This window comes from Oncorhynchus nerka, linkage group LG26 (genome assembly GCF_034236695.1).
Source record: "Oncorhynchus nerka isolate Pitt River linkage group LG26, Oner_Uvic_2.0, whole genome shotgun sequence".
Taxonomy (NCBI): Eukaryota; Metazoa; Chordata; class Actinopteri; order Salmoniformes; family Salmonidae; genus Oncorhynchus; species Oncorhynchus nerka.
In genome coordinates this window covers 18,537,159-18,564,701 of record NC_088421.1, presented here as the reverse complement: position 1 = coordinate 18,564,701, position 27,543 = coordinate 18,537,159, and the positions used below count along the sequence as shown (strand labels likewise).

Sequence of the window (27,543 nt, the reverse complement as noted above, 5' to 3'; positions counted from 1 at the left end):
GACTTCAGCTTGGTAGAAGTAAAAGAGCATGCTTTTCAATAGTTTTAATTGGAGGTGGTTTACTGGCAATAGACAGAAAGGAATGCAATGTACTGAATGAAAAGTGCATGAAACGAGAACGGCTTTAAAAAAAAGCAACAAAAAAATATGTACAAGCGAGACGCTCATCCAAAATGTAGACGTTGAGCAATTTGGCCATACTAAAATTATTAGTATCAGTCGAACTAACCACAACATTTTTAAAACAAAAAGTAAAACAAATCAGAAATTATCACATTAGCAGAGTATAAAGCACATGTAGTTAAGAAATACAGTACTACTACCCTTCCATGTAATCTGCTGCGCCACTGTGCTGCATGTCATGAGACATTTAGCGCCGCTTCATGTTCTGTCATCACGACTCATCGTATATGCATACCTGATCATCGTATATGCATACCTGATCATCGTATATGCATACCTGATCATCGTATATGCATACCTGATCATCTCAAGCAAGATAAAATGTACTAAGTAAAAACATTCAAAGAATGGAGAAAAAAAATGTACATTTCTGGTCACCAACACATACTTGAATAAATCATTTTTGGAAAACATGTAATGGAAGAACAACTTCACCAGAAACAGTGCATTCTGGGTAGGCATCAATGATTTCTCTATTTGTCCAACTCTTCCCTTCCTTTTGATCGCTTACAAATCTTGTGCAATTAGAGTCCTTTTTTCACCTAATGAACATCACTATACACTTTCATAACATTTCATACAATGAAATGACATCACTTCAAAAGATTTTTCAAATAAAACAGATACAATATGATAATTCAGTCCCTTTCCTTCAGTGAATCATGATTTGGACCACATACTGGTTTGCAGAATGAATTTGACCGGAGAGAGATTCAATAAGTGACCACTGAATTCAATATAACAACATCAGACATATCTCATAAAATAATCCCTTGTATTTCAGTCAGATGCAACAGTCATCCAACAAAATAATTAATAAGGGTGGTTAAAACATTTAGCATTGTTTAAAAAAAAGTGGCTTTTCCTCAGCAATATGGAGTCTGTACAGTGCACTATAAAACCCACTATAGCGGTCTTGCAGTGCATTGGTGTTCGGGTCAGGATCACCTGTCTCTTTACACCAAAGGCTTCATACATATTGATGACTAACTATGGTTGCAGGTCCTGTCCTTGAACATGTCGTCATCCCATCCAGAGGAAGAGAAGGGAATAAAGGACCAAAGAGTGAGTAGCCTTCCCTAAAAATACAGTACATAACGGTGTGCACGTTTCAGCCTGTCTGTTAGTGTGCGTCTCTGTCATAAACATAATTCAGAGGACAATCATTACGTTCAGGGCCCCCCAGGCACAGTAAAGCACAATTAAACCATTGCCGTCCCTCAGTCATAGGGTCATGCAGACCCAATTCAACAAAGGCTTATCAACAATATAAATCAAAACTGCAGCATAAATACAACTCATATTAAGTAAAACATTCAGATATACAGTATGTTGTGCAAAATCAGTTCTCTCTGAAAGGACAGCTAGCTATATTGCTGTATTACAGTCATGAATTAGCTAGCAGAATGTGCTAGCCATATGAATGTAACTTGTTAGCTATAAAAACCCAATGAACTGGCGTGTTAAATATTAATGTGCAATCTACAGCCGTTAGTAACATACTGTACCAGTCTGAATTTAAATGCACCGACGTGGCACATCCTACAGAGGACAGTGTAGTCTAAGGTCATATCACCTAGAAGACATCCTCCCACTGGTGGATCTGAAATGGAGAATTGAACAATTTATGTCAATGGAATTGAGATTACAAAAACATCAAACCCTGAATGACACACACACACACACAAACATACTCACTCTCTCTTCAGTCACAGCAGCAGAAGAATGAACAGGAGGATGCCTCTGGGCCACTGAACTTTCCAGAGCAAGGTGTATCAGTACACTCTGCTATGAAAGCATGCAGGTCTGTGATGTGCATCGGCTCCTGGGTTTGGGCCTGTAGAGAGACAGAGTGCTTTGATAAAACGACTGTAAAGAATCCTCTTCCATCCTACTTCCTGTACATTGCACCCTTTTTCCCCATATGACACTCATCAACACTCAATCTTTTATTTTAGTGTCACTAAATCATCTGTCCTGCATTTCCCCATTCACTCATTCCACCTGCCATCCCTCATCCTCCCCTTCTATCAGTCCCCTCACCCTTCATCCCTCCCCTCCCACAGTACCATGATGGCATCGTAGGCTCCGGTGATGAGAGCAATGAAGAGGGAGAGCACCATGTAGATGAAGAGGGAGATGAAGGTGTAGAGGTAGACCTGGCTGAACACCCACACCAGCGTGCCACTCTTCTGCATCTCAGCAAACGTCACAAACATATCGTCCCCGTTGATCAGAGAAAACAGGCACTCTGAGACCATGGACAGAGAGCGGAACTGCAGGGACAGAGGATGAGTTGGTGTATTAGAACACATTTATTTTTCACAGTTTCAGCCATTTGTGATATTTTTATTATTCATTAAGAATACACAAATACATGTGTGTGCGTCCTGTCCATGATCAAATACCTTGGTATGGTAAGGACCCAGCACGATCCAGCCACAGAAGCAATAACCCAGGTATATGGCAGCTACACAGAGGCAGAAGCGGATTACATTAGGGAAGGCAGCCCGCAGCGTCACAATCAGGATCTGAGAATGAGGAAAAGAGAAAACGTAAGACTGATTTACACATGGAAAAAGAAAAAGAGGCGGCAAGTGACGCAAAATCTCCTCAGAAAGCCATTCAACTTAAATGTCAATGTGTGCATTTTTTGTGTGACTCACTCACATTGTACTTCTGGAAGAAACTGAGGTAGCGGAGGACTCCCACCCACACCAGCAGAGTGGAGGTACCGAGCAGAATCCCACACACATCATACAATGACATGTTCTGAAGGACAGTCAATTAAATTATTTGTATTAATAATTATATTATTTTGGTGTCTAATTCTAACAGTGGGGTGACTGGTGCAGGCCTGGAAAGATATGAAACTAAAAGCAATGCATTGTTCTGTATTACCTTGGACTCTATGCCAATCTTGATGAAGCTGCCGGTGATGGTGAGCAGGTCACTGATGATGAGCAGGATGAACCAGCCATTAATGAACTCCATCCTGTCTGCCCAGCACACACTGTGATTCAGTCTGTGTCTGAAGAACTGGACATACTCCTGTCAGAAACACACAGAGACGGGACAGACAAATGAACAGAATACACCAGCGGTTCCCAAACTAGGTCGCCTGATATGGCCTTGCTGTCCCCAGTCCACCTGGTCGTGCTCCAGTTTCAACTGTTTTGCCCGTGGCTAAGGAACCTTAACCTGTTCACCGTACGTGTTACCTTGTTCCAGATCTGCTGTTTTCGACTCTCTCGCTCTACCACACCTGCTGTCTCTAACTCAGAATGATCAGCTATGAAAAGCCAACTGACATTTACTCCGGAGGTGCTGACCTGTTGCACAACCACTGTGATTATTATTATTTCACCCTGCTGGTCATCTATGAACATTTGAACAACTTGGCCATGTACTGTTATAATCTCCACCTGGCACAGCCAGAAGAGGACTGGCCAGCCCTCAGAGCCTGGTTCCTCTCTAGGTTTCTTCCTAGGTTCCAGCCTTTCTTGGGAGTTTTTCCACCGTGCTTCTACAACGGCATTGCTTGCCGTTTGTGGTTTTAGGCTGGGTTTCTGTATAGCACTTTGTGACATTGGCTGATGTAAAAAGGGCTTCATAAATAAATTTGATTGATTGATATGAAAATGGGGTCGCAAGTTGACCTACTCATTCCAGGGTTTTTCTTTATTTTTACTATTTTCTACATTGTATAATAATAATGACGACATCAAAACTATGAAATAACACATATGGAATCATGTAGTAACCAAAAATGTTTTTTTTTAAGTGTTAGACAAATCAGAATATATTTTATATTTGAAATTCTTCAAAGTAGCAAGCCTTTGCCTTGATGACAGTTTTTAACACTCTTGGCATTCTCTCAAGCAGCTTCATGAGGTAGTCACCTGGAATGCATTTCAATGAACAGGTGTGCCTTGTTAAAAGTTAATTTGTGGAATTTCTTTCCTTCTTAATGCGTTTGAGCCAATCAGTTGTGTGGTGACAAGGTAGGGTGGTACACAGAAGATAGCCCTATTTGGTAAAAGACAAAGTCCATATTATGGCAAGAACAGCTCAACTACACAAAGAGAAACAGTCTATCATTACTTTAAGGCATGAAGGTCAGTCAATGCGGAAAACGTCAAGAACTTTGAAAGTTTCTTCAAGTGCAGTCGCATAAACCATCAAGCACTATGACCTTCTCCAACCTATCTCCTGATTCTGCCTCCTCAACCCTCCTCTCCTCCCTTTCTGCATCCTTTGACTCTCTATGTCCCCTATCCTCCAGGCCGGCTCGGTCTTCCCCTCCCGCTCCGTGGCTCGACGACTCATTGCGAGCTCACAGAACAGGGCTCCGGGCAGCCGAGCGGAAATGGAGGAAAACTCGCCTCCCTGCGGACCTGACATCCTTTCACTCCCTCCTCTCTACATTTTCCTCTTCTCTCTCTGCTGCTAAAGCCACTTTCTACCACTCTAAATTCCAAGCATCTGCCTCTAACCCTAGGAAGCTCTTTGCAACCTTCTCCTCCCTCCTGAATCCTCCTCCCCCTCCCCCTCCTCCCTCTCTGCAGATGACTTCGTCAACCATTTTGAAAAGAAGGTCGACGACATCCGATCCTCGTTTGCTAAGTCAAACGACACCGCTGGTTCTGCTCACACTGCCCTACCCTGTGCTCTGACCTCTTTCTCCCCTCTCTCCAGATGAAATCTCGCGTCTTGTGACGGCCGGCCGCCCTACAACCTGCCCGCTTGACCCTATCCCCTCCTCTCTTCTCCAGACCATTTCCGGAGACCTCCTCCCCTACCTCACCTCGCTCATCAACTCATCCCTGACCGCTGGCTACGTCCCTTCCGTCTTCAAGAGAGCGAGAGTTGCACCCCTTCTGAAAAAACCTACACTCGATCCCTCCGATGTCAACAACTACAGACCAGTATCCCTTCTTTCTTTTCTCTCCAAAACTCTTGAACGTGCCGTCCTTGGCCAGCTCTCCCGCTATCTCTCTCAGAATGACCTTCTTGATCCAAATCAGTCAGGTTTCAAGACTAGTCATTCAACTGAGACTGCTCTTCTCTGTATCACGGAGGCGCTCCGCACTGCTAAAGCTAACTCTCTCTCCTCTGCTCTCATCCTTCTAGACCTATCGGCTGCCTTCGATACTGTGAACCATCAGATCCTCCTCTCCACCCTCTCCGAGTTGGGCATCTCCGGCGCGGCCCACGCTTGGATTGCGTCCTACCTGACAGGTCGCTCCTACCAGGTGGCGTGGCGAGAATCCGTCTCCACACCACGTGCTCTCACCACTGGTGTCCCCCAGGGCTCTGTTCTAGGCCCTCTCCTATTCTCGCTATACACCAAGTCACTTGGCTCTGTCATAACCTCACATGGTCTCTCCTATCATTGCTATGCAGACGACACACAATTAATCTTCTCCTTTCCCCTTCTGATGACCAGGTGGCGAATCGCATCTCTGCATGTCTGGCAGACATATCCGTGTGGATGACGGATCACCACCTCAAGCTGAACCTCGGCAAGACGGAACTGCTCTTCCTCCCGGGGGAAGGACTGCCCGTTCCATGATCTCGCCATCACGGTTGACAACTCCATTGTGTCCTCCTCCCAGAGCGCTAAGAACCTTGGCGTGATCCTGGACAACACCCTGTCGTTCTCAACTAACATCAAGGCGGTGGCCCGTTCCTGTAGGTTCATGCTCTACAACATCCGCAGAGTACGACCCTGCCTCACACAGGAAGCGGCGCAGGTCCTAATCCAGGCACTTGTCATCTCCCGTCTGGATTACTGCAACTCGCTGTTGGCTGGGCTCCCTGCCTGTGCCATTAACCCCTACAACTCATCCAGAACGCCGCAGCCCGTCTGGTGTTCAACCTTCCCAAGTTCTCTCACGTCACCCCGCTCCTCCGCTCCCTCCACTGGCTTCCAGTTGAAGCTCGCATCCGCTACAAGACCATGGTGCTTGCCTACGGAGCTGTGAGGGGAACGGCACCTCAGTACCTCCAGGCTCTGATCAGGCCCTACACCCAAACAAGGGCACTGCGTTCATCCACCTCTGGCCTGCTCGCCTCCCTACCACTGAGGAAGTACAGTTCCCGCTCAGCCCAGTCAAAACTGTTCGCTGCTCTGGCCCCCCAATGGTGGAACAAACTCCCTCACGACGCCAGGACAGCGGAGTCAATCACCACCTTCCGGAGACACCTGAAACCCCACCTCTTTAAGGAATACCTAGGATAGGATAAAGTAATCCCTCTCACCCCCCCTCCCCCTGAAAAGATTTAGATGCACTACTGTTCCACTGGAGGTCATAAGGTGAATGCACCAATTTGTAAGTCGCTCTGGATAAGAGCGTCTGCTAAATGACTTAAATGTTAAATGTTATGAAACTGGCTCTCATGAGGACAGCCACAGGAAAAGACAGAGTTATCCCTGCTGCAGAGGATAAATTCATTCGAGTTAACTGCACCTCAAAAATCGCAGCCCAAATAAATGCTTCACAGAATTCAAGTAAGAGACATCTCTGAACATTTGATGTTGCCTTCATGGTCTAATTGCTGCAAAGAAACCACTACTGAAGGACATGAAAAGAAGAAGCGACTTGCTTGGGCCAATAAACAAGCAATGGTGGAAATATGTCCTTTGGTCTGAGGAGCACAAATTTGAGATTTTTGGTTCCAGCCGTGTCTATGTGAGACGCAGAGTAGGTGAACGGATGATCTCCACATGTGTGGTTCCAACCGTGAAGCATGGAGGTGGTGGTGCTTTGCTGGGGACACTGTCTGTGATTTATTTAGAATTCAAGGCAAACTTAACCAGCATGACTCCACAGCATTCTGCAGTGATGTGCCATCCCATTGTTGCATTTATATTTTTGTTCAAATAATTACAATGTAACAACGTTTTAGACTTTTGGGGCTCAGCCTTGGTCTTACATGTTGTAGGATGACTCCTCTGAGGATGGAGCGACCACACAGCAGCAGGGACAGCAGACACACTATGGCCACCAGCAAGTCAAAAGCCTCCCGTGCATAGTTCTCCGCTATTGGAGGAAGAAGAGAGAAGGGGTGTTTGAATTAATTAAACTAGGGAGTGAAGGGAAGGAAGAGGCAAACAGCTACTAAGGAACAGCAGGAAAGAAGTGAATCAATCTCAAGCTTTACCTCCCCATCAAAAATGTCAGTACCCCCCCATCCCACGCTCTCTCACCATGTCCCCACACGTTGGGGTCTTTGCACTTCTTGATGGAGGCATGGTTGAGCAGGCTGATCTTCACTCTGCCGCTGTGAGCCTTGTTATCCAGGACAACCTGACAGCAACCACAATACACACACTAAACGTAGCTACAACACAAACCCTGGCTTTATAACAGCTAAGATACAGTGGGCTGTATGGGGCAGCGGTGCTTCCCCTAGGAATTTTTTCAGCAGAGGTGGCAAAGTTGGGAGAAGGGGTGTGGCGTGCTAGTGGGCATATATATATATTTTTACTAGGCAAGTCAGTTAAGAACAAATTCTTATTTTCAATGACGGCCTAGGAACAGTGGGTTAACTGCCTGTTCAGGGGCAGAACGACCGATTTTGTACCTTGTCAGCTCGGGGATTTGAACTTGCAACCTTTCGGTTACTAGTCCAACGCTCTAACCACTAGGCTACCCTGCTGCCCCAGCGCCAATGGCGTGGTTTTAGAGGCCCTCCTCTTGGCTGCGGAGACAATTTTGCTGTTTTAAAGCTAATTTCCTCCAATTCTACATATTTCGCCATGGTTTATGCTGTGTTCTTATGCCATCGGAGTGACTCAAATTATAACAAAATCAGTGGGGGCCACATGCCATGACTGCCTAGTTTCTTTTTGGTGATTGTTAGTTCTCAAAGATTATCTTATTTTAAAATATATTGCGCCGTTATATATATTCTACATACATTATATCTGTATTTACACGCTTATGTTGACACTTAAAACATGTGTGGCGGCCACAATTGAAATGCATACAGGGGAAACTGGGCTGTTCAGGGGAAATTGGTCGGTCATTTCACCATAATAGCAAAGGTGTAGCAGTCAGGGATCTCATTGTTGATGATGGTCTGGATGTTTATTGCCTTCAGCTGGAACTGAATGGTCACATTGATCAGTCTGGAGACCAAGAAGAAGACGAGAGACAAGATCCAGTAAGAGGAATGCATGTAATCTCAATAGAGAAGTGATATTACCCAGTAATGTTCCATGTTGATATGTAATGCTGAAACAACTCGAGTTACATAAGCATTACCATAAGCACTATATTAACATAAGGACTGACAAAATTACAAAAATGGGATTCAAAACCCTATGAGAAATTGCATGCAAGAATAAAAGGGGGAGAGGGAGCCCATTGTGTGTCTCACTTGTGAAACTGGAGAATGAAGTTCTTGTAGTCACTGTAATCAGGAGGAGGGGGTCTGGTAGTGGGTCTACACCAATGCAATCTGAAAAAGACAGAAGGATGGAATAAAAGCAAGTTGAGAGAGAGTAGGAACAAAAACAGAAATCCAGAAGATTTATTTCCAGAACCATATACACGGAATATACCAAACATTAGGAACAACTTCCTAATATTGTATTGTGTTGCGCACCCCCACCCACCCCCACCCCTCCCACCAGCTGTGTCACTTTGGCTGGATGTCCTTTGGGTGGTGGACCATTCTTGATACACACGGTAAACTGTTGAGCATGAAAAACCCAGCAGCGTTGCAGTTCTTGACACAAACCGGTGTGCTTGGCATCTACTACCATACCCCGTTCAAAGGCACTTAAATATTTTGTCTTGCCCATTCACCCTCTGAATGGTACACATACACAATCCATTTATCCTCCCCTTCATCTACACTGCTTGAAGTGGATTAAACAAGTAACATCAATAAGAGATCATAGCTTCACCTGGATTCCCCCGGTCAGTCTGTCATGGAAAGAGCTGGTCTTCCTAATATTATCTACACCCAGAGTACATTTGACACTTGCAAGTATTCTGTTATTCACTTTTTTTCCAAAGCCAATGGAAAAAACTTTCACAACTTCAACATTTTGAAAAACTAGGTTATCTTAACTACTTCTGTTTAGTTGCCAACCTTGACTCAACCGCTTTTGATAACATTTCAAACAATGGTCTGTTGCCAAAACACATAAAAAACAGTGTGCTAACTAACTATCTTTGTGAAATCAGCAGGTGAATCGAATAGAAGACGTCCATTTGGCCAGCTCTCTATTATTTTGCTGATGTTAGTGGAAATAGCACTTATATGGTTAATGCTTTTATGGACAGGATCTATTCTCAGCACTGAAAGTAGGGCACGGTTAGAGGGCAAATCTTGCCATATGTGGAGCTTTGACTCACTAACAGTTACTTCCTAACGGGCCAAAGACAACTGGCAGTGGATTTTTAAAAACAAGACCGACAGATTGATGTGAAATACCTGGAGGGGGAATTTGATAGATAAATTAATGAACATTGGAAAAAAGGAGAATGCGGCCAGGGTACCGGTGATAACTTCGGGGTCGATGTCAAAGGTGTCGTTGATGGGGTCGATGATGCCCCTCTTGTAGTACCGCTGGCACAGAGAGAGGGCACTCCCATTCACAGCCTCACCCCACACATATGCATACCACCCTAGTGATGTCTGTGGTAGAGCCAGGAACTGAGGAAAAGAAAATAGAAAGGATGATGAATGGAATAGGTAACATACAGTTATACTAATAGCAAGAATCATATAGACAGACAAGGAAGACAAAAGATCATTTAAAAACACAGCAATAACACAAGGCTTTACATAGAACACAATGAGAGGGTTGAGAAGTCACTCATCTGCAGGTCTCTGTTTAGTGTTGCGTACTGAGATACTAGTACCTGATCTACAGCATAATAAATATGGCTATAGAGTTCACTCTGTGTGTGGATTGCCATTGAAGAGCCATCCCGGTAGTCTTTAAGGAAAAGGTGTTTGAAGGATGCTGTGTTCTCTTCCTTGAATGTCACCACCATCTGGTTACTCAAGCCAAACAGGACTAACTAGAGAAGGGAGTGACAGGGGATTAAAAGTTAAAACAATGAAAATCAACAGAAGCCCCATCATGAATACCAATTCTTCAGTTGAGTAAAGGCTAACCTGTACAGTGACAATGAGGATCTTGAGCAACTGCAGGACCAGTTTAAAGGGCTTGCGGTCCTTGGCGTGGTACTTGTCACAGGGGCTCATGAAAAAGTACTTGAGCTTCCTCCGCAGTGCCTCCTCCTCCTGTTGCCTGAGCTCTGAGCCTACCAGACCGGTGACCCGGGGGTTCTTGCCACTGAGGTCATCGGACCTGTAGCTGTTCACAGGCGAGAACAGCTCATCCTTCTCTGAGAGAGAATCAATGACAGACATAAGTTTCTACATACAACATAGGGAAGGCATATTTGAAAAGAGCACTCATAAGCTTGATATTGCTGCTGAAAAAGAGGAAGCGGGAAAACGATGTGGTATAATTTTACTATAATTATGTAATTCAAGCATGCATTGGATCAGTAGGTATGATATAGCCCATTCAATAAGAAAGTAGAGACCCCTTGACTTTTCCCACATTGTTATGTTAGCCTTATTCTAAAATTGATTAAATTGTTTTTTTCCCCTCAATCTACCCAAAATAACCCATATTGACAAAGCAAACACATTTTGTAATGTCTTTTTAATTTTTTTTTTATCCCATTTACATAAGTATTCCTGTATTCCAATTTAAGAATGATGGAGGCTATGATGGTGTTCTTGGGGACCTTCAATGCTGCAGAAATGTTTTGGTACCCTTTCCCAGATCTATGCCTTGACACAAACCTGTCGCGAGCTGTACGGACGATTCCTTCAGCCTGATTGCTTGATTTTTGCTCTGACATGAACTGCCAACTGTGGGACCGTATATATACTGGTGTGTCAAATCATGTCCAATCAATTTCATTTACCATAGGTGGACTCCGATCAAGTTGGAGAAACATGTCAAGGATGGTCAATGGAAACAGGATGCACCTGAGTTCAATTTACAGTCTCATAGCAAAGGGTTTGAATAGTTATATAAATAAGGTATCCATTTTTTTAATAAACTGAAATACCTGTATTGGTTAATCTGACTAGTCTCATCACTGATTTGGGGCTACTTATTTCAGCATTTTAAGGGTTTTCAGTGTAGTTGTCTAATGTTGGTTAGGCATGTTAACCTGTTTTCCTGAATCTCTATGATCAATAGAAAAAAATCCTGAGTGTACTTTTAACAGAGCTGAGATATACCTCAGTGCATTCACCCAATTACTTCCAGCCTTACACCTATATCAAGTTGTTTCAGATCTACACAAGTGCCTAGGGAGGAGGGGGTAGGGTTTTTTCTGGACAGGAAAGGGCCCAACTATACTGTAGGCGTGTTGTAACTTGTCAAATAATGACATTAACATACACGGAGCATGAAAAACATTAGGAGCACCTGCTCTTTCCATGACAGACTGAACAGGTGAAAGTTATGATCCATTATTGATGTAACCTGTTAACTACTTCAAATCAGTGTAGATGGGCTACCCAGACCCCTCTTTTTACACTGCTGCTACTCTCTGTTTATAATATATGCATAGTCACTTTAACTCTACCTGCATGTACATATTACCTTAATTAGCCCAACTAACCGGTGCCCCCGCACATTGACTCTGTACCGTTACCCCCTGTATATAGCAACGCTTGTTATTTTACTGCTGCTGTTAAACTATGTTACTTTTATTTTCAATTCACTTAACACTTATTATTTTTTCTTAACTTCTTAAAGCATTGTTGGTTAAGGGCTTGTAAGTAAGCATTTCACTCAAAGGCCTACACCTGTTGTCTCCTCACCTACATCTCAAATCAAATTGTATTTGTCACATGTGCCAAATACAGGTTAAAGAAGGATTTTTAAGCCTTGACATTTACAATACATTTAAGTCATTTAGCAGACGCTCTTATCCAGAGCGACTTACAAATTGGTGCTTTCACCTTATGACATCCAGTGGAACAGCCACTTTACAATAGTGCATCTAGGTCTTTTAAGGGGGGGGGGGGAGGTGAGAAGGATTACTTTATCCTATCCTAGGTATTCCTTAAAGAGGTGGGGTTTCAGGTGTCTCCGGAAGGTGGTGATTGACTCCGCTGTCCTGGCGTCGTGAGGGAGTTTGTTCCACCATTGGGGGGCCAGAGCAGCGAACAGTTTTGACTGGGCTGAGCGGGAACTGTACTTCCTCAGTGGTAGGGAGGCGAGCAGGCCAGAGGTGGATGAACGCAGTGCCCTTGTTTGGGTGTAGGGCCTGATCAGAGCCTGGAGGTACTGAGGTGCCGTTCCCCTCACAGCTCCGTAGGCAAGCACCATGGTCTTGTAGCGGATGCGAGCTTCAATTGGAAGCCAGTGGAGAGAGCGGAGGAGCGGGGTGACGTGAGAGAACTTGGGAAGGTTGAACACCAGACGGGCTGCGGCGTTCTGGATGAGTTGTAGGGGTTTAATGGCACAGGCAGGGAGCCCAACCAACAGCGAGTTGCAGTAATCCAGACGGGAGATGACAAGTGCCTGGATTAGGACCTGCGCCGCTTCCTGTGTGAGGCAGGGTCGTACTCTGCGGATGTTGTAGAGCATGAACCTACAGGAACGGGCCACCGCCTTGATGTTATTTGAGAACGACAGGGTGTTGTCCAGGATCACGCCAAGGTTCTTAGCGCTCTGGGACGAGGACACAATGGAGTTGTCAACCGTGATGGCGAGATCATGGAACGGGCAGTCCTTCCCCGGGAGGAAGAGCAGCTCCGTCTTGCCGAGGTTCAGCTTGAGGTGATGATCCGTCATCCACACTGATATGTCTGCCAGACATGCAGAGATGCGATTCGCCACCTGGTCGTCAGAAGGGGGAAAGGAGAAGATTAATTGTGTCGTCTGCATAGCAATGATAGGAGAGACCATGTGAGGTTATGACAGAGCCAAGTGACTTGGTGTATAGCGAGAATAGGAGAGGGCTTAGAACAGAGCCCTGGGGGACACCAGTGGTGAGAGCACGTGGTGAGGAGACGGATTCTCGCCACGCCACCTGGTAGGAGCGACCTGTCAGGTAGGACGCAAACCAAGCGTGGGCCGCGCCGGAGATGCCCAACTCGGAGAGGGTGGAGAGGAGGATCTGATGGTTCACAGTATCGAAGGCAGCCGATAGGTCTAGAAGGATGAGAGCAGAGGAGAGAGAGTTAGCTTTAGCAGTGCGGAGCGGAGCGCCTCCGTGATACAGAGAAGAGCAGTCTCAGTTGAATGACTAGTCTTGAAACCTGACTGATTTGGATCAAGAGTGATGACTGATTTGGATCATGAGACATGGATTTTATTTGTGACATTCATGTGCAAGACAAAGTATTTAAGTGGCTTTGAACAGGGTATGGTAGTAGATGCCAGGTGCACTGGTTGAGTGTCAAGAACTGCAAAGCTGCTGGGTTTTTCCACGCTCAACAGTTTCCCGTGTGCATCAAAAATGGTCCACCACCCAAAGGACATCCACTCACCTTGACAACTGTGGGAAGCATTGGAGTCAAAATGTTCTAGCATCCCTGTAGAGTCCATGCCCAAACGAACTGAGACTGTTCCGAGGGCAGAAGCAGGTGCAACTGAATATGAGGATCATATCATAGTGTTCCTAATGTTTTGTACACTCAGTGTATATTGCTAAGAATTAGAAAGTAGGGTGACTCTCCTAGCAGGTCTGGAACCCAGGTCTCCATTACCAATGACGAATGCCCTAACCACTGTCACAATAATGATATCTCTTGGGCATGTGCTTAATGGGCCAGTATAGTTAGGCCAATAGGCCCTGTCCAGAAAAAACCCTAACCCCTCCTTCATCTAGCATTTATATAGATGAAACAACTTGATAGGCTTAAGCAATAGGGCGACTGCAATTTGAAGTAAATATCACCTCTGTTAAAAAGTACACAAGAAAAAAAACTATTTTATTGATCGTAGTGATTCAGGAATATCATTAAAACAGTTTAACATGCCCCACCAACATTAAACCACTATTAAATCTCTGTAAATTATCAGCCGATGTCCTGACAACTGATACAGAAATGTTCTTGCAACGTTCCCATGACACTCGTCTAGAACATTAACTTATGATCTGACAACATGGCAACCATGTTCTGTGTATGTTTGGGGGGAAAAAATTAAAATAAAATAATAATAATAATATTTATTTAAAAAAATTGATGGAATATTCTCCTAACCTTCAAAAAACTGGACACAGTCATTTGTTTAACTAGGCAAGTCAGTTAAGAACACATTTTTATTTTACAATGACAGCCTACCCCGGCCAAACACGGACGACGCTGGGCCAATTGTGCACTGCCCTATGGGACTGCCGATCACCGCCGGTTGTGATACAGGCCGGGATCGAACCAAGGTAATCGATCAATCGAACCTCTTTCTAAAAGCAAATAGGACTTGCAAGGGACAGGGTTTTGGAAACATGGAACTTCATTTCCATGTCAACAAATAATTTTCCAAAAACAAAAAAGTTCAATTAATACATCTTTATAGGGTTTCCACTCTGCCATATTTCCATGTTAAAGTGCTTTGTTTTCGACTGAGATAAAGTTGGTTTTATATTCAGACAGCCGACGGACAGCCGGCGGACAGCCGGCGGACAGTCAACAGAAGCCATTTAAAATGGTAAAAATCAATAACTAATTCACCAATTGTCACAGAACCATCAAACTAGGTATGATTTATTCTATAAATGTCTAGCATACTTTTACAACTTCTGTTTTGAGTAAAAATTCCAGTTTTGATTTGATAGATGGCATGTAATCCGTATATAGGGCATGTGGTCAAAGTTCTACGAGTCTATTATACCCTATTAGAAGGGGCCAGGCAGAAAATTCTGTATCTTCAGTCATATTAAATTAAATTACAGGAAGAAATTACAGGATGAAGGGGTCAGCCCTGACTAACAAAGAAGACAGGTGGATGGATCAAGAGGACCAAGACAACCAAGAGGATCAACATGGACATTCCACAGTGGAGATACTGTAAGGAAGACTAAGAGTGCATACACTACCATAACATTTTTGGGGGTCACTTAAACATTTCCTTGTTTTTGAAAGAAAAGCTAATTCCTTTTTTTGGCCATTAAAATAACATCAAATTTATCAGAAATACAATGTAGACATTGTTAATGTTGTAAAGTACTATTGTAGCTGGAAACAGCTGATTGTTAATGGAATATCTACATAGGCATACAGAGGCCTATTATGAGCAACCATCACTCCTGTGTTCCAATGGCACGTTGTGTTAGCTAATTGTTCATCAGAAAACCCTTTTGCAATTATGTTAGCACAGCTGAAAAATGTTGTTCTGGTTAAAGAAGCAACAAAACTGGCCTTCTATAGACTAGTTGAGTATCTGGAGCATCAGCATTTGTGGATTCGATTACAGGCTCAAAATGACCAGAAACAAATAACTTTCTTCTGAAACTCGTCAGTCTATTCTTGGTCTGAGAAATGAAGGCTATTCCATGCGAGAAATTGCCAAGAAACTAGAGATCTCATACAACGCTGTGTACTACTCCCTTCACAGAACAGCGCAAATTTGCCCTAACCAGAATAGAAAGAGGAGTGGGAGGCCCAGGTGCAAAACTGAGCAAGAGGACAAGTACATTTGAGTGTCTAGTTTGAGAAACAGATGCCTCACAAGTCCTCAACTGGCAGCTTCATTAAATAGTACCCGCAAACAGTGAAGAGGCGACTCCAGGATGCTGGCCTTCTAGGCAGAGTTGCAAAAATCTTCTTTCCCAGTTTCATCAACAGTTTTAAATTCACACTGTTCCTGATGCAAAAGGGGTTGTACCTAATAAAGTGACCACTGAATCTATAGACTTTCCAGAATGTGTTCTGGGAATACCTGGGGTATTAAACATTTGATTCAACTGTTGAACAGTTGAATCTATTACCTCAGGAGATGGTACCATTCAGCTTGTCTGGGGATGACAAAGAAGGACTTCAACAAAGCCAAAATAGAAAATAATTGAAGGGGCCTCTTTGCTGTTAAATTAGAGACATATAAATAAATGACTGTTGTGTCTTGTAACTACTTTAAAATGTGGAACTGTTGCACTAAAAATACAAACGTTGATTTGGCATACAATTTAAGATCGTAAACATTGTACAACTTTATGTAAACATTGTCTAACTTTATATAGAACAAATTGCACTTGAAATTAACATGTCTTTAAAGTTATTGCAAATAAATGCATATTTTCACTTTTCTGCGACAATCACTGAATTAGTTATTGATTTCTTCATCTTTAAAATGCAATATTTGAGAATGTATGTATTTCTATCAAATCAAAACTGGAATTTCTACTCAGAGTAAAGGTTGTAAAATTACACTAGACATTTACAGAATAAATTATAGCTAGTTTGTTGATTGTCATAATCAGTGAAAACGTTATTGATTTATGTAACGTTATCTTAAACGGCATTTTATAGATGTTATGTATGCCAATTTTACTTCGGTTTGTTTACGGAAGTCGGAGGCGACTACCTGTGCTAATTAGCTATCTGCGTCTCCCAACACCTGTGCGGGAACAAGGACGCCACAAACGTGTTGAAACTGAAAAATACTGCTGAAACTGTTAAAACAGTGTACAGTGTATATTTTGCATTTGTGAAATTATTTTCGTGATATGAAAATAGAAAGCTTAATGTTTCTAGAACCGTATCGCAATTGAGAATCGATTCACGTTCAAATTGATTATTTGGCTGTCAGACTCAATTCGCCTCTGAAAATAACATTTAGTGACGTTATATTCTTGGGCTATGTATGATACAGCAATGGAAGCATTGTTGATATACAATTAGCCTATTATGATCATATTGCGATGCCGGGCACTCACAGATGACATGCAGCCTTCTCATTTAACACTATACAACAAATACATTATCCTTATGAAAATAGTTATTTTATACACCGTTAGGTTTACCAAACTCGGTCCTCGGGACCCCAAGGGGTGCAACTGATTCAAATCATCAATAACTAAAACATCAAGCTTTAATAATTTTGTAGTGTTAGGGCAAAAACCAAAACGTACACCCCTTGTGGTCCCGAGGACCGAGTTTGGTATATGCTGGTTAACTTAGGTTTAGACTGATATATTGAAGTACATGACCAACCTGTACCGTCTTGGATGCAGTTACAGTTCGTTGATGCCATGGCGATGCTTTGCTGGACATTAATGAATTCCTACGAATAATACAATTTAAGAAATTATATTTTAGGACTGTCAGAAAGCTAAACATTGAGGAAACAAATTACAAGAGAATAGGGACGCTGCGCTCTCCAGACAATCACAAAGCCGCAGCTTCCAATGCTCACATGACAATCACCATGTGACATGTCTGGAAAATGGTCATTGGTCTCAAAATATCTCATTCGTGATAGCGTTTGTCAACCCGCATTAGCCCCAACCATTGCATTGATAGTTAAATGTCACTAATTTCTTCAAGCTACACTCCGGCACACCCACCGTACGCAGCAAATGTACGTCACACTATGTTCAAAAACGTACAAGAAATTTAGAGAAAGCGTTTGCTAAATGACTAAAATGTAAATGTTAAGTACAAATTGTTGAACGTATCAAACGTTCAAACAAATTGAACACACCCCTGGATTAATCGATTTTCCTCATATGATCACCGGATCTTTAGAATTACTCAGCAAGTCTTTTAATATCAGTTAATTGCTCAAATGCTTACACACGGTGATAAACAGTAAACGTATTTCAAACATGTCTAGATATAAACAAATACAGGTGTCAAATAAAACTACACCTACAAACCCCTGAGTCATTACATTTTTGCCAACATAATTTTCTGTGGAAAGGACCACTGATAACTTTCACATTTTGAATAATAGCTTAAAATGTCATTTGTTTAGGGAACACACTGACAGTCTTTAATTTCACCACATTGAACTCAGTTGGAGGGTAAACCATTGCACATATTGGTGTATTATACTGCAGTCCATATTTTCAATGTGTTGGTCCTTTGTGTGATTCAGAAATGTCTTGAGATATCAAAAACAAGAGATAATGTCCTATGCAGTCATAAGAGATGGTTTAAGATACACTGACAGTGTGAATGTCAAAGTCATTAGATAAGGGTTGACTGACTGAGGAGATTCACAAGAAACATTGACCTTTATAAATGTTGTCTCATATGAACTCTCCTTGGACCAAATAAATATAATAGCTCAGAATTGGGACTAACATTCCAATCATTCATTCTTATTTACTCTCTCTCATGTGGTGATAAAAAGACATCCTGTTTCACTTCTCAATATACTGTATATTCACAACTCAACTACTCCTATGCAGACTTGTCTAGACAGACCACTCACCCACTCAGTCCATATCTCACATTACCGGCTCGTTCACACGGCAGAGCATATTGAGACCTAGTGAGAATGATGATCAACTTCATCATTCTCTTATTCTAGCATGTGTACACCAACACTCTCTCGTCTATCTGCCATCCAGGGCCTTGTCTCTGGCTATCACAGCTTCATCAAACTTGATCATGAGCGTGGTGCCCTTGTGCCAGTGGGCTGTGACCTTGGCAGGGAAGCCACTGTGTGTGAGAATGGCCTCTACGATGCCAGCGGTGAATGCAGCACAGTTTAGTGTGCTGTTCTCCTTGGGCACAGAGATGTAAGCGTTGATCAGTGGCTCCTTCTCTATGATGTAGTAGGTCTTGTCGTCATCGTTGGCCTGCTCCAGCTTGTCTGCCTCCTTACCGAACATGGCTTTCCATACTGACACCTATATGAAGCAAATTTAATATTATAGACATGTACTTATGCATGGGCATAATGACAAGTGTTACACCTTATCAGACTGTTACATATGAACTTATCTACCTTGAGCCCATGCAAGCACGTACCTTGACGAAGAGCAGTATGTTAAGCACCTTGGTCTCCCTCTTCCCATTCTTCTCCCTCAGCACCAGCACGTCCAGCATACTGGCGCCAACGCTCTGACCCAGGTCTGCCAAGCGTTGCTGGAGCTCGGACACAGAGTACACGCGGCTCTGGCAATACTGCACCATCTCAGAGAAGAGCAGTGCAAAGGCACTCACACTGACTTCAGTCTTGGGACGGGTTAGAGGCCGTTCCAGGATGTTTGACTTTCCTCTCGTGAACCGAGTGTCCATTTTCTGAAAGAGAATGATCTGTAAATATAAGTAAAATTGCCTGAAGTGATAATATGCTAGCCCTCTCAATTCCAAATCAACCCCTCTCAATTCCAAATCAACCCCTCACCACTACCCTAGGCAGGCGAAGATCTGAGAGGATTAGCTATAGATAGATAACTGGCAACACTTTCAACTAGCCTAGAGGGCAGGATCTTCAACCACAATGTTTACATATCCTTCTTAACAAGTTAGTAGTTTAGTAGGTAATTATATATATATTTTTTAGATCTTAACAAGTGCCTTAGGGCGGAAGTATGGCTCACACCTCTAGAATTCGTCACAGCTCGCTGTGTAGTCACGTGCCTCGCGCATAAATCAGGTGAAAGGAGTAAGGCATATGGGGGTTGTTTTGGGATTCAGGTAGCCGCGCCTCAAGAGGGCCAGCTTCGGCGCATGCGCGGGCTGCGGAAATCTTTACCTGCAGTACATATGCAGAGATTAGTCAACGACGATTCCGTGAATTAGGAGGAGCTAACTGCATTGGAAAAACAACAGTGGCTGCTAGCGCAGATGAAAGGGGCAGATAAAGTATATTGGATGCTAGCATAACTAGCCAGCTAATGTAGCTGCTAGCTAGTGATAATTTAGCTAGCTAAAATTGGCAAGCAAGCTAGCGAACTCACTCGACGACAAAACAGCCAAAAGTCATTCACACTGTTAACAAGCTAAACATATTTATTTAGTTAATTAATTATTCTTATATAAGGACCTAAAACCCCTTACCGTCTTTCAATGTTTTCAGCCTGCTGCCGTGTTGGTGACTTCCTGTTCTGGTCACGTGTCTTGTTCTAGTAAAGCACTGATCTATCATCAGCAGTGTATGTGCTCATCTGACATTTAGCGGTTGCCACATGTGTCATCTAAATTACATGCCTTGAAAAAGTTTTAAAAAATGCAAGATGTCCTCATTTCAATTGCATGGTTTAAATAAATATTCCGGTAAAATGATGCATGTGAATTTCCTTTGAGTTCTTGCTGTGTATTTCCAGGGCCATTTGGAAAAGAAACAAGAACATGCTTGCCTTCTCATGCGTCACAGACCTTTCAATGATTAAATAGAGACTGTTACCTAAACACAACACACAATGTGATGCTGCTGTACAGTAGTTTTAAACAGAATATTGTTTAATATTGAGATATTATGAAACAACAGTCTATGCAAAGTACTTGAGGAGAAGGGGGAAAAATAAATTGCCGACCTAAAGGTTGTAATAGTGACAGTGGTGTAATGCAATAAGGTAAACATTTAAATTCAGAAAGACCTTGAGCCAGAAGGACAAACACACATGTCCACACACACTTACCTAACAGTTGCCAATTTCCCACACCATGTCCCTCAATAAATGGCTCAAATTAATCAGCACCGTATCTGTTTGTACAGTGGTTGCATAATTCACTTGATGCCTTTGCCTTCCTATAAATGTTTCAAGGTAGGCGATGCCATGCATAATACATGTCAGGAGCACAGGGCGTCGAAGACTCAATGATTTCTCCAATGGAACCGCACTGGAAATGGTGTCTGACCCTTCTTGTGGTCTTGGTCAGTGCTCACACTGATACCAAAGGTAACTCAATCTGTTTGTGTTCACTTTTCTCCTATTTATTTAAAGGTCGTGACCAGTTAAACTCTTTTCGAGAGAGAGCAAGAAAGTCAGCATGGATATGCATTACAGCTACTTAGAGGAAGACCCTTTCTTTCTAAAATGTTCTGCCGAAATTGTTGCAACCCCTATTACTAGCCTGTTCAACCTCTCTTTCGTCTCATCTGAGTTTCCCAAAGATTGGAAAGCAGCTGCGGTCATCCCCCTCTTCAAAGGGGACATTCTTGACCCAAACTGCTACAGACCTATATCTATCCTACCCTGCCGTTCTAAGCTCTTCGAAAGCCAAGTCAACAAACAGATTACCGACCATTTCGAATCTCACCATACCTTCTCCGCTATGCAATCTGGTTTCAGAGCTGGTCATGGGTGCACCTCAGCCACGCTCAATATCCTAAACGATATCTTAAATGCCATTGATGAGAAACAATACTGTGCAGGTGTATTCATTGACCTGGCCAAGGCTTTCGACTCTGTCAATCACCACATCCTCATCGGCAGACTCGATAGCCTTGGTTTCTCAAATGATTGCCTCGCCTGGTTCACCAACTACTTCTCTGATAGAGTTCAGTGTGTCAAATAGGAGGGTCTGTTGTCCGGGCCTCTGGCAGTCTCTATGGGGGTGCCACAGGGTTCAATTCTTGGACCGACTCTCTTCTCTGTATACATCAATGAGGTCGCTCTTGCTGCTGGTGAGTCTCTGATCCACCTCTACGCAGACGACACCATTCTGTATACTTCCGGCCCTTCTTTGGACACTGTGTTAACAACCCTCCAGGCAAGCTTCAATGCCATACAACTCTCCTTCCGTGGCCTCCAATTGCTCTTAAATACAAGTAAATCTAAATGCATGTTCTTCAACCGATCGCTGCCTGCACCTGCCCGCCCATCCAACCTCACTACTCTGGACGGTTCTGACCTAGAATATATAGACAACTACAAATACCTAGGTGTCTGGTTAGACTGTAAACTCTCCTTCCAGACTCACATCAAACATCTCCAATCCAAAGTTAAATCTAGAATTGGCTTCCTATTTCGCAACAAAGCATCCTTCACTCATGCTGCCAAACATACCCTTGTAAAACTGACCATCCTACCGATCCTCGACTTCGGCGATGTCATTTACAAAATAGCCTCCAATACCCTACTCAATAAATTGGATGCAGTCTATCACAGTGCCATCCGTTTTGTCACCAAAGCCCCATATACTACCCACCACTGCGACCTGGACACTATCGTTGGCTGGCCCTCGCTTCATACTCGTCGCCAAACCACTGGCTCTAGGTCATCTACAAGACGCTGCTAGGTAAAGTCCCCCCTTATCTCAGCTTGCTGGTCACCATAGCAGCAGCCACCTGTAGCACGCGCTCCAGCAGGTATATCTCTCTGTTCACCCCCAAAACCAATTCTTCCTTTGGCCGCCTCTCCTTCCAGTTCTCTGCTGCCAATGACTGGAACAAACTACAAAAATCTCTGAAACTGGAAACACTTATCTCCCTCACTAGCTTTAAGCACCAGCTGTCAGAGCAGCTCACAGATTACTGCACCTGTACATAGCCCATGTATAATTTAGCCCAAACAACTACCTCTCCCCTTACTGTATTTTTTTTTTATTTTGCTCCTTTGCACCCCATTATATTTATCTCTACTTTGCACATTCTTCCACCGCAAATCTACCATTCCAGTGTTTTAATTGCTATATTGTATTTACTTCACCACCATGGCCTATTTATTGCCTTTACCTCCCTTATCTCACCTCATTTGCTCACATTGTATATAGACTTGTTTTTCTACTGTATTATTGACTGTATGTTTGTTTTACTCCATGTGTAACTCTGTGTTGTTGTATGTGTCGAACTGCTTTGCTTTATCTTGGCCAGGTCGCAATTGTAAATGAGAACTTGTTCTCAACTTGCATACCTGGTTAAATAAAGGTGAAATAAATAAAGTTGCAAGAAAATGCTATTTTATGCAATATAGGGTGCATTACAGAACAGTATGTCGTTTTTGTTTATAGAAAAGCGATGCTGAATATTATCAAATGCAAACGAGTGTATTTTCTGATTTCAGTCACGTCCTCACAGCATATGGACGACTTCATCAGAGTGTTGGAGCAGGTAGAAGACAGTAACCCTGGACTGGAGCCTGTAAATGTGTTGAGAGGCCTGCGCAGGGCAGCCGGTCTCAGAGATGAGTTCATGCAGCACTTCTTGGGCACTATCAGGGAGGACAGCACCTCAGAGGCACCAGTCATGGACTCCAATCTCTCAGATTTCATTGTCAGGGCTATGCGCCACAAGGTGACAGAGAGAGGTAGAGAGGAAGGGGTTGTCCTTACTGCTGATGGCACCACGGTTGCTATGAGCCCAGTCCTCCTGGGTATTGAAGCTGGGCTAGTGTCTAAGACGAGGTGTCGGGTCCGTGGCCTGTACCCCCTCACTTTGGCTAGGAACTTGGGTCTGTCCTTCCAGCGCTTCCACAGCTCTCTCCTCTCCCAACGCCTGGGCCCTGATGGCTGCTGGGATGACGTGACCTCGCCTCAGGTCTTCACCCTCTCCGACAAGCCCTCCCTCGCCACCGATGCCCTGGTTAACGGCGGTATGGATGGTGTGATTCTGGGGATTGAGGTCTCAGCTCAGTCCCAGCGTCCTCTCAAGTTGAGCAGCCTACTGAGGAGGTACTACTGTCATCGTCTTGAGGGGGAAGGACTGGATGCTGCTCCTCGTCTGATCAGCCACCTACGCAGGGAGAACTTCAGAGAACTGGCCAGCCCCCCCCTCCTGCAGAGGCAGGTGGTGAGATCCCTTGTCCTTCAGAGGAGACTGATCGACCACTCCACGATGTTGGCACAGGAAAAGGAAGAGCTGACAGCTGTGGTGAGGGAAGGAATAAAGAAGTTTGTCCACAGATACATGGGTAAGTAAACCCCACTGCAGAGGGAGGCAGTGGAGATACAGAGGGTTACTCTAGTGCAGGGAAAGCTAAACAGGACAGGTAAACATTTATTGGAATAATTTTGACTTTGATCCAAGAAAGCACAAATGGTAACAATAATTGAGACATGGTGTTATTGTTGAAAAAAGGAGTGGATAAACATGTTAAAACTCAATCTCTCTCTGGATTGCTCTACCTCTAGACTGTCCAGCTATTATCCCACGGTGTCAGTGGGGGGCTGCACCATACCGGGGCACCCCCACCCCCCTGTCACTCCCCCTCTCGTCCATGTACATCCACCACACCTACCAGCCTGGCCAGCCTTGTCTCACCTTTCAGCAGTGTTCTGCAGACATGAGGTCCATGCAACGCTTTCACCAGGATGACCGGGGCTGGGACGATATTGGATACAGGTATGTGTAGTACACAGGTCTTAGGATATAGTGCCTTCAGAAAGTATTCATGCCCCTTGACTTATTACACATTTAGTTGTGTTACAGCCTGAATTCAAAAGGAATTAAATAAATAAAACAATCTCACCCATCTACACACAATACCCCATAATGACAAAGTGAAAATGTTTTTATAGAAATGTTTGCAAATGTATAAAAAATTAAATACAAATATATCTAATTTCCATAAGTATTCACACCCTTGAGTCAATACATGTTAGAATCACCTTTGGCAGTGATTACAACTGTGAGTCTTTCTGGGTAAGTCTCTAAGTGTAAGGACCGACTCCGGAGATGAGAAGCAGGTACAGGGATTCAACATTTAATCAGGAAACAGACAAAGACCAAGACAAGAACAGCGTCAGCACACTGGTACAAAACGACAAATGACAATTAATGCTGAAGCAGGGAACAGAGCAGGGAAACAGACAGATATAGGGGAGGTAATGACAGAGGTGATTGAGTCCAGGTGAGTCCAATAATCGCTTATGCACGTGACAGGGGGAAGACAGGCGTCGATAATAATGGTGGCAGGAGTGCATAATGCTGGGGAGCCTGGTGCCTTTGAGCGCCAGGGAGTGGGAGCAGGCGTGACACTAAGAGCTTTGCACATTTGGATTGTACAATATTTGCACTTTAAAAAATTGTTTTTATCTTCAAGCTCTGTCAAGTTGGTTGTTGACCATTGCTAGACAGTCATTTTAAAGTAATGACAGATTTTCAAGCCAATTTACCTCAAAACTGTAACTAGTTCACTCAGGACCATTCAGTGTCGTATTGGTAAGCAACTTGAGTTTATATTTGGCCTTGTGTTTAGGTTATTGTCCAGCTGAATGGTGAATTTGTCTCCCAGTGTCTCAGTAGTCTCTCAGGAGACTGAACCAGGTTTTCCTCTAGGATCTATTCCATTATTTTTCATCCTAAAAAAAAATCCTCAGTCCTTGGCAATGACCAGCATACCCATAACATGATGCAGCCACTGACCATGCTTGAAATTATGAAGAGTGTTACTTAGTAATGTGTTGAGTTGGATTTGCCTCAAACATAACACTTTGTTTTCAGGACATAAAGTTAATTTTTTTCCCCACGTTTTTGGCAGCCTTATTGCAAACAGGATTGTCAGCGATTAGGTGAATGGATAAGGCGGAGTCAGGCGCAGGACACAGGTATGAGTAATAATCAGAGAATTTACTCAAAAATTAAGCTCTGTTCCAACAAGGAAAAACACAAATATCCAGAGCACAAAATAACGAAACCACATGACAATGACAATCACGTGTAACAATATAACTTTAGACCGTCCCCTCGCCCATACCCAGGCGCGAACCAGGGACCCTCTGCACACATCAACAACAGTCACCCACGAAGCATCGTTACCCATCGCTCCACAAAAGCTGCGGCCCTTGCAGAGCAAGGGGAACCACTACTTCAAGGTCTCAGAGCATGTGACGTCACCGATTGAAACGCTATTTAGCGAGCACCGCTAACTAAGCTAGCCGTTTCACATCATTTACATATTTAATGTGTCAAGTTTGAGTATACAGTATGTGTGTATGTGTGTGTGTGTGTCGCTCTCATAATTAGAGGTTGGAAATTAGCTGTCCAATTCTGGGAATTGTTGTTTACCAACCAAAATGTAACTTGATGATGAATCACTCATGATGAATGACTCATCCCTTGCCGATGTTTGCCTCCAGCTTTGTGGCAGGCTCTGACGGGTACCTCTATGAGGGGCGTGGGTGGCACTGGCAAGGGGCCCACACTAAGGGCTACAACTCCAAGGGATATGGGGTGTCATTCATCGGTGACTACACCTCCAGCTTGCCATCAGAGCAGACCATGGAGCTGGTGAGAGATCGTCTGGCATCCTGTGCTGTGGGAGGTGGGCGACTGGTCGGCAACTTCACCCTGTATGGCCACAGACAGCTGGTTAAGACTTCCTGTCCTGGAGACGCCTTCTACTCAGAGATCACAGGCTGGGAGCACTTTGGGGTAAGAGAGTGTGTGCAGTATGTACAGATGTAGGATCTTAATTAGATCACCCTGTTGGAGGATGACTTTCCTGCAATGCAGGACATTTAAAACGTGGAGTGTATTTGAGGTTTAAAAATGCTTCTGAAGTTTGCAGTTTCCACTTTGAAATTTCAGACTTGATTTTTCATTGCAAAAAATGTATCAACCTCTAAAATAATTTATATTAATTATAATCCACATAATAATTCACATTTCCTGTTGCTGCTGGATTATTTTCCTGCTGTAGCAAACTGACTCAAATTAAGAGCCTACATCTGTGTGTACATGTATATGTGGGGGATATTAGGCAGTTATTAACAATGAATAGGCCTATGTGTTTTTGTTATTTCAAGTCTACTGGTCTTATCTCTCCATAAACTTACTTTCATTCTTTCCATTTTCCCCAGGAGGTTCAAAACTGAAGATAATGTGAAAAGTGGAGTGATTAATCTTGACCAGTATCAGAGAATAAATATTTAATTTCTAAAATGGCTCCAGTGTTTGCGTTTTTTTTAATCAACATCTGTTATATATGACTTTCTGATAGTTGCTCTGATAGAGCTGATCTGAATAGGTCAGGAAATGATGTTGTCAGTTTTGCGTCGGCACCAATCAATCAATTGACAGCTTTTATTGCTTTTTCATTGCGTACACCTGGTCATCTTGGTGAGACACCCGCAGGGAGTTGTACAGCGCACCTGGAGCAATTAGGATTAAGTGCCTTGCTCAAGGGCACAGCAACAGATTATTTCACCTTTCGGTGCTGGTATTTGAACCAGCAACCTCTTACTGGACCAACGCACTAACCCTGCCCCTTTGGGCGTAATACACAATTTGATGCAGTTTGTGATGTGAGAAATTCTATAATTCAGTAAATGGGCTGAAAGATAGGTCTTCATAAATCTACGTAGTCATAGGTTTAGTACATAATCTGATTGTTGGTCACAGGCAGCTCACTAGTGTCACCTACTGTAAAAAAAAAAAGATATATAATAAATGTAAAAGACATGAATAAGGCTTTTCACATTTTATTACACTATTTGTGATATTGTTCTGTTTAT

The 27,543-nt window shown here is 43.4% G+C and overlaps 2 protein-coding genes and 1 pseudogene across 3 annotated transcripts; 1 reads left to right on the top strand and 2 right to left on the bottom strand.

Moving 5' to 3' along the window:
• Positions 1-19: 19 nt before the first annotated feature.
• LOC115110439 (mucolipin-1-like) lies at positions 20-17,843 on the bottom strand (annotated as a pseudogene).
• Positions 17,844-17,932: 89 nt separating this feature from the next.
• Positions 17,933-20,311, bottom strand: LOC115110442 (trafficking protein particle complex subunit 5-like). 2 transcript variants are annotated; one of them, XM_029636099.2, is made up of 4 exons: positions 20,206-20,308; positions 19,748-19,900; positions 19,171-19,443; positions 17,933-19,049 (listed from the first exon to the last, which is right to left on the bottom strand). In XM_029636099.2, exons 3-4 carry the CDS (start codon positions 19,438-19,440, stop codon positions 18,753-18,755), a joined length of 567 nt encoding a protein of 188 aa, XP_029491959.1. In that variant the 5' UTR covers positions 19,441-19,443; positions 19,748-19,900; positions 20,206-20,308; the 3' UTR covers positions 17,933-18,752. The 2 variants fall into 2 exon arrangements, with proteins under 2 accessions (XP_029491959.1, XP_029491958.1); XM_029636098.2 differs by lacking the exon at positions 19,748-19,900 and having other exon boundaries at positions 20,206-20,311.
• Positions 20,312-20,913: 602 nt separating this feature from the next.
• Positions 20,914-26,974, top strand: LOC115110441 (N-acetylmuramoyl-L-alanine amidase-like). The gene is made up of 5 exons (XM_029636097.2): positions 20,914-21,047; positions 23,154-23,999; positions 24,220-24,430; positions 26,167-26,461; positions 26,890-26,974. The coding sequence occupies exons 1-5, from the start codon at positions 20,936-20,938 to the stop codon at positions 26,902-26,904; spliced, it is 1,479 nt and encodes a 492-aa protein (XP_029491957.1). The 5' UTR covers positions 20,914-20,935; the 3' UTR covers positions 26,905-26,974.
• Positions 26,975-27,543: the final 569 nt, after the last annotated feature.

Coding starts and splice junctions, on each gene's coding strand:
- LOC115110442 (XM_029636098.2), bottom strand. CDS start 19,440: ATGGACACTCGGTTCACGAGAGGAAAGTCAAACATCCTGGAACGGCCT. Junction 19,050..19,170: donor ACATACTGCTCTTCGTCAAG/GTACGTGCTTGC, acceptor TGCTTCATATAG/GTGTCAGTATGGAAAGCCAT.
- LOC115110441 (XM_029636097.2), top strand. CDS start 20,936: ATGTCAGGAGCACAGGGCGTCGAAGACTCAATGATTTCTCCAATGGAA. Junction 24,000..24,219: donor GTTTGTCCACAGATACATGG/GTAAGTAAACCC, acceptor CTCTACCTCTAG/ACTGTCCAGCTATTATCCCA. Junction 24,431..26,166: donor TGGGACGATATTGGATACAG/GTATGTGTAGTA, acceptor GTTTGCCTCCAG/CTTTGTGGCAGGCTCTGACG.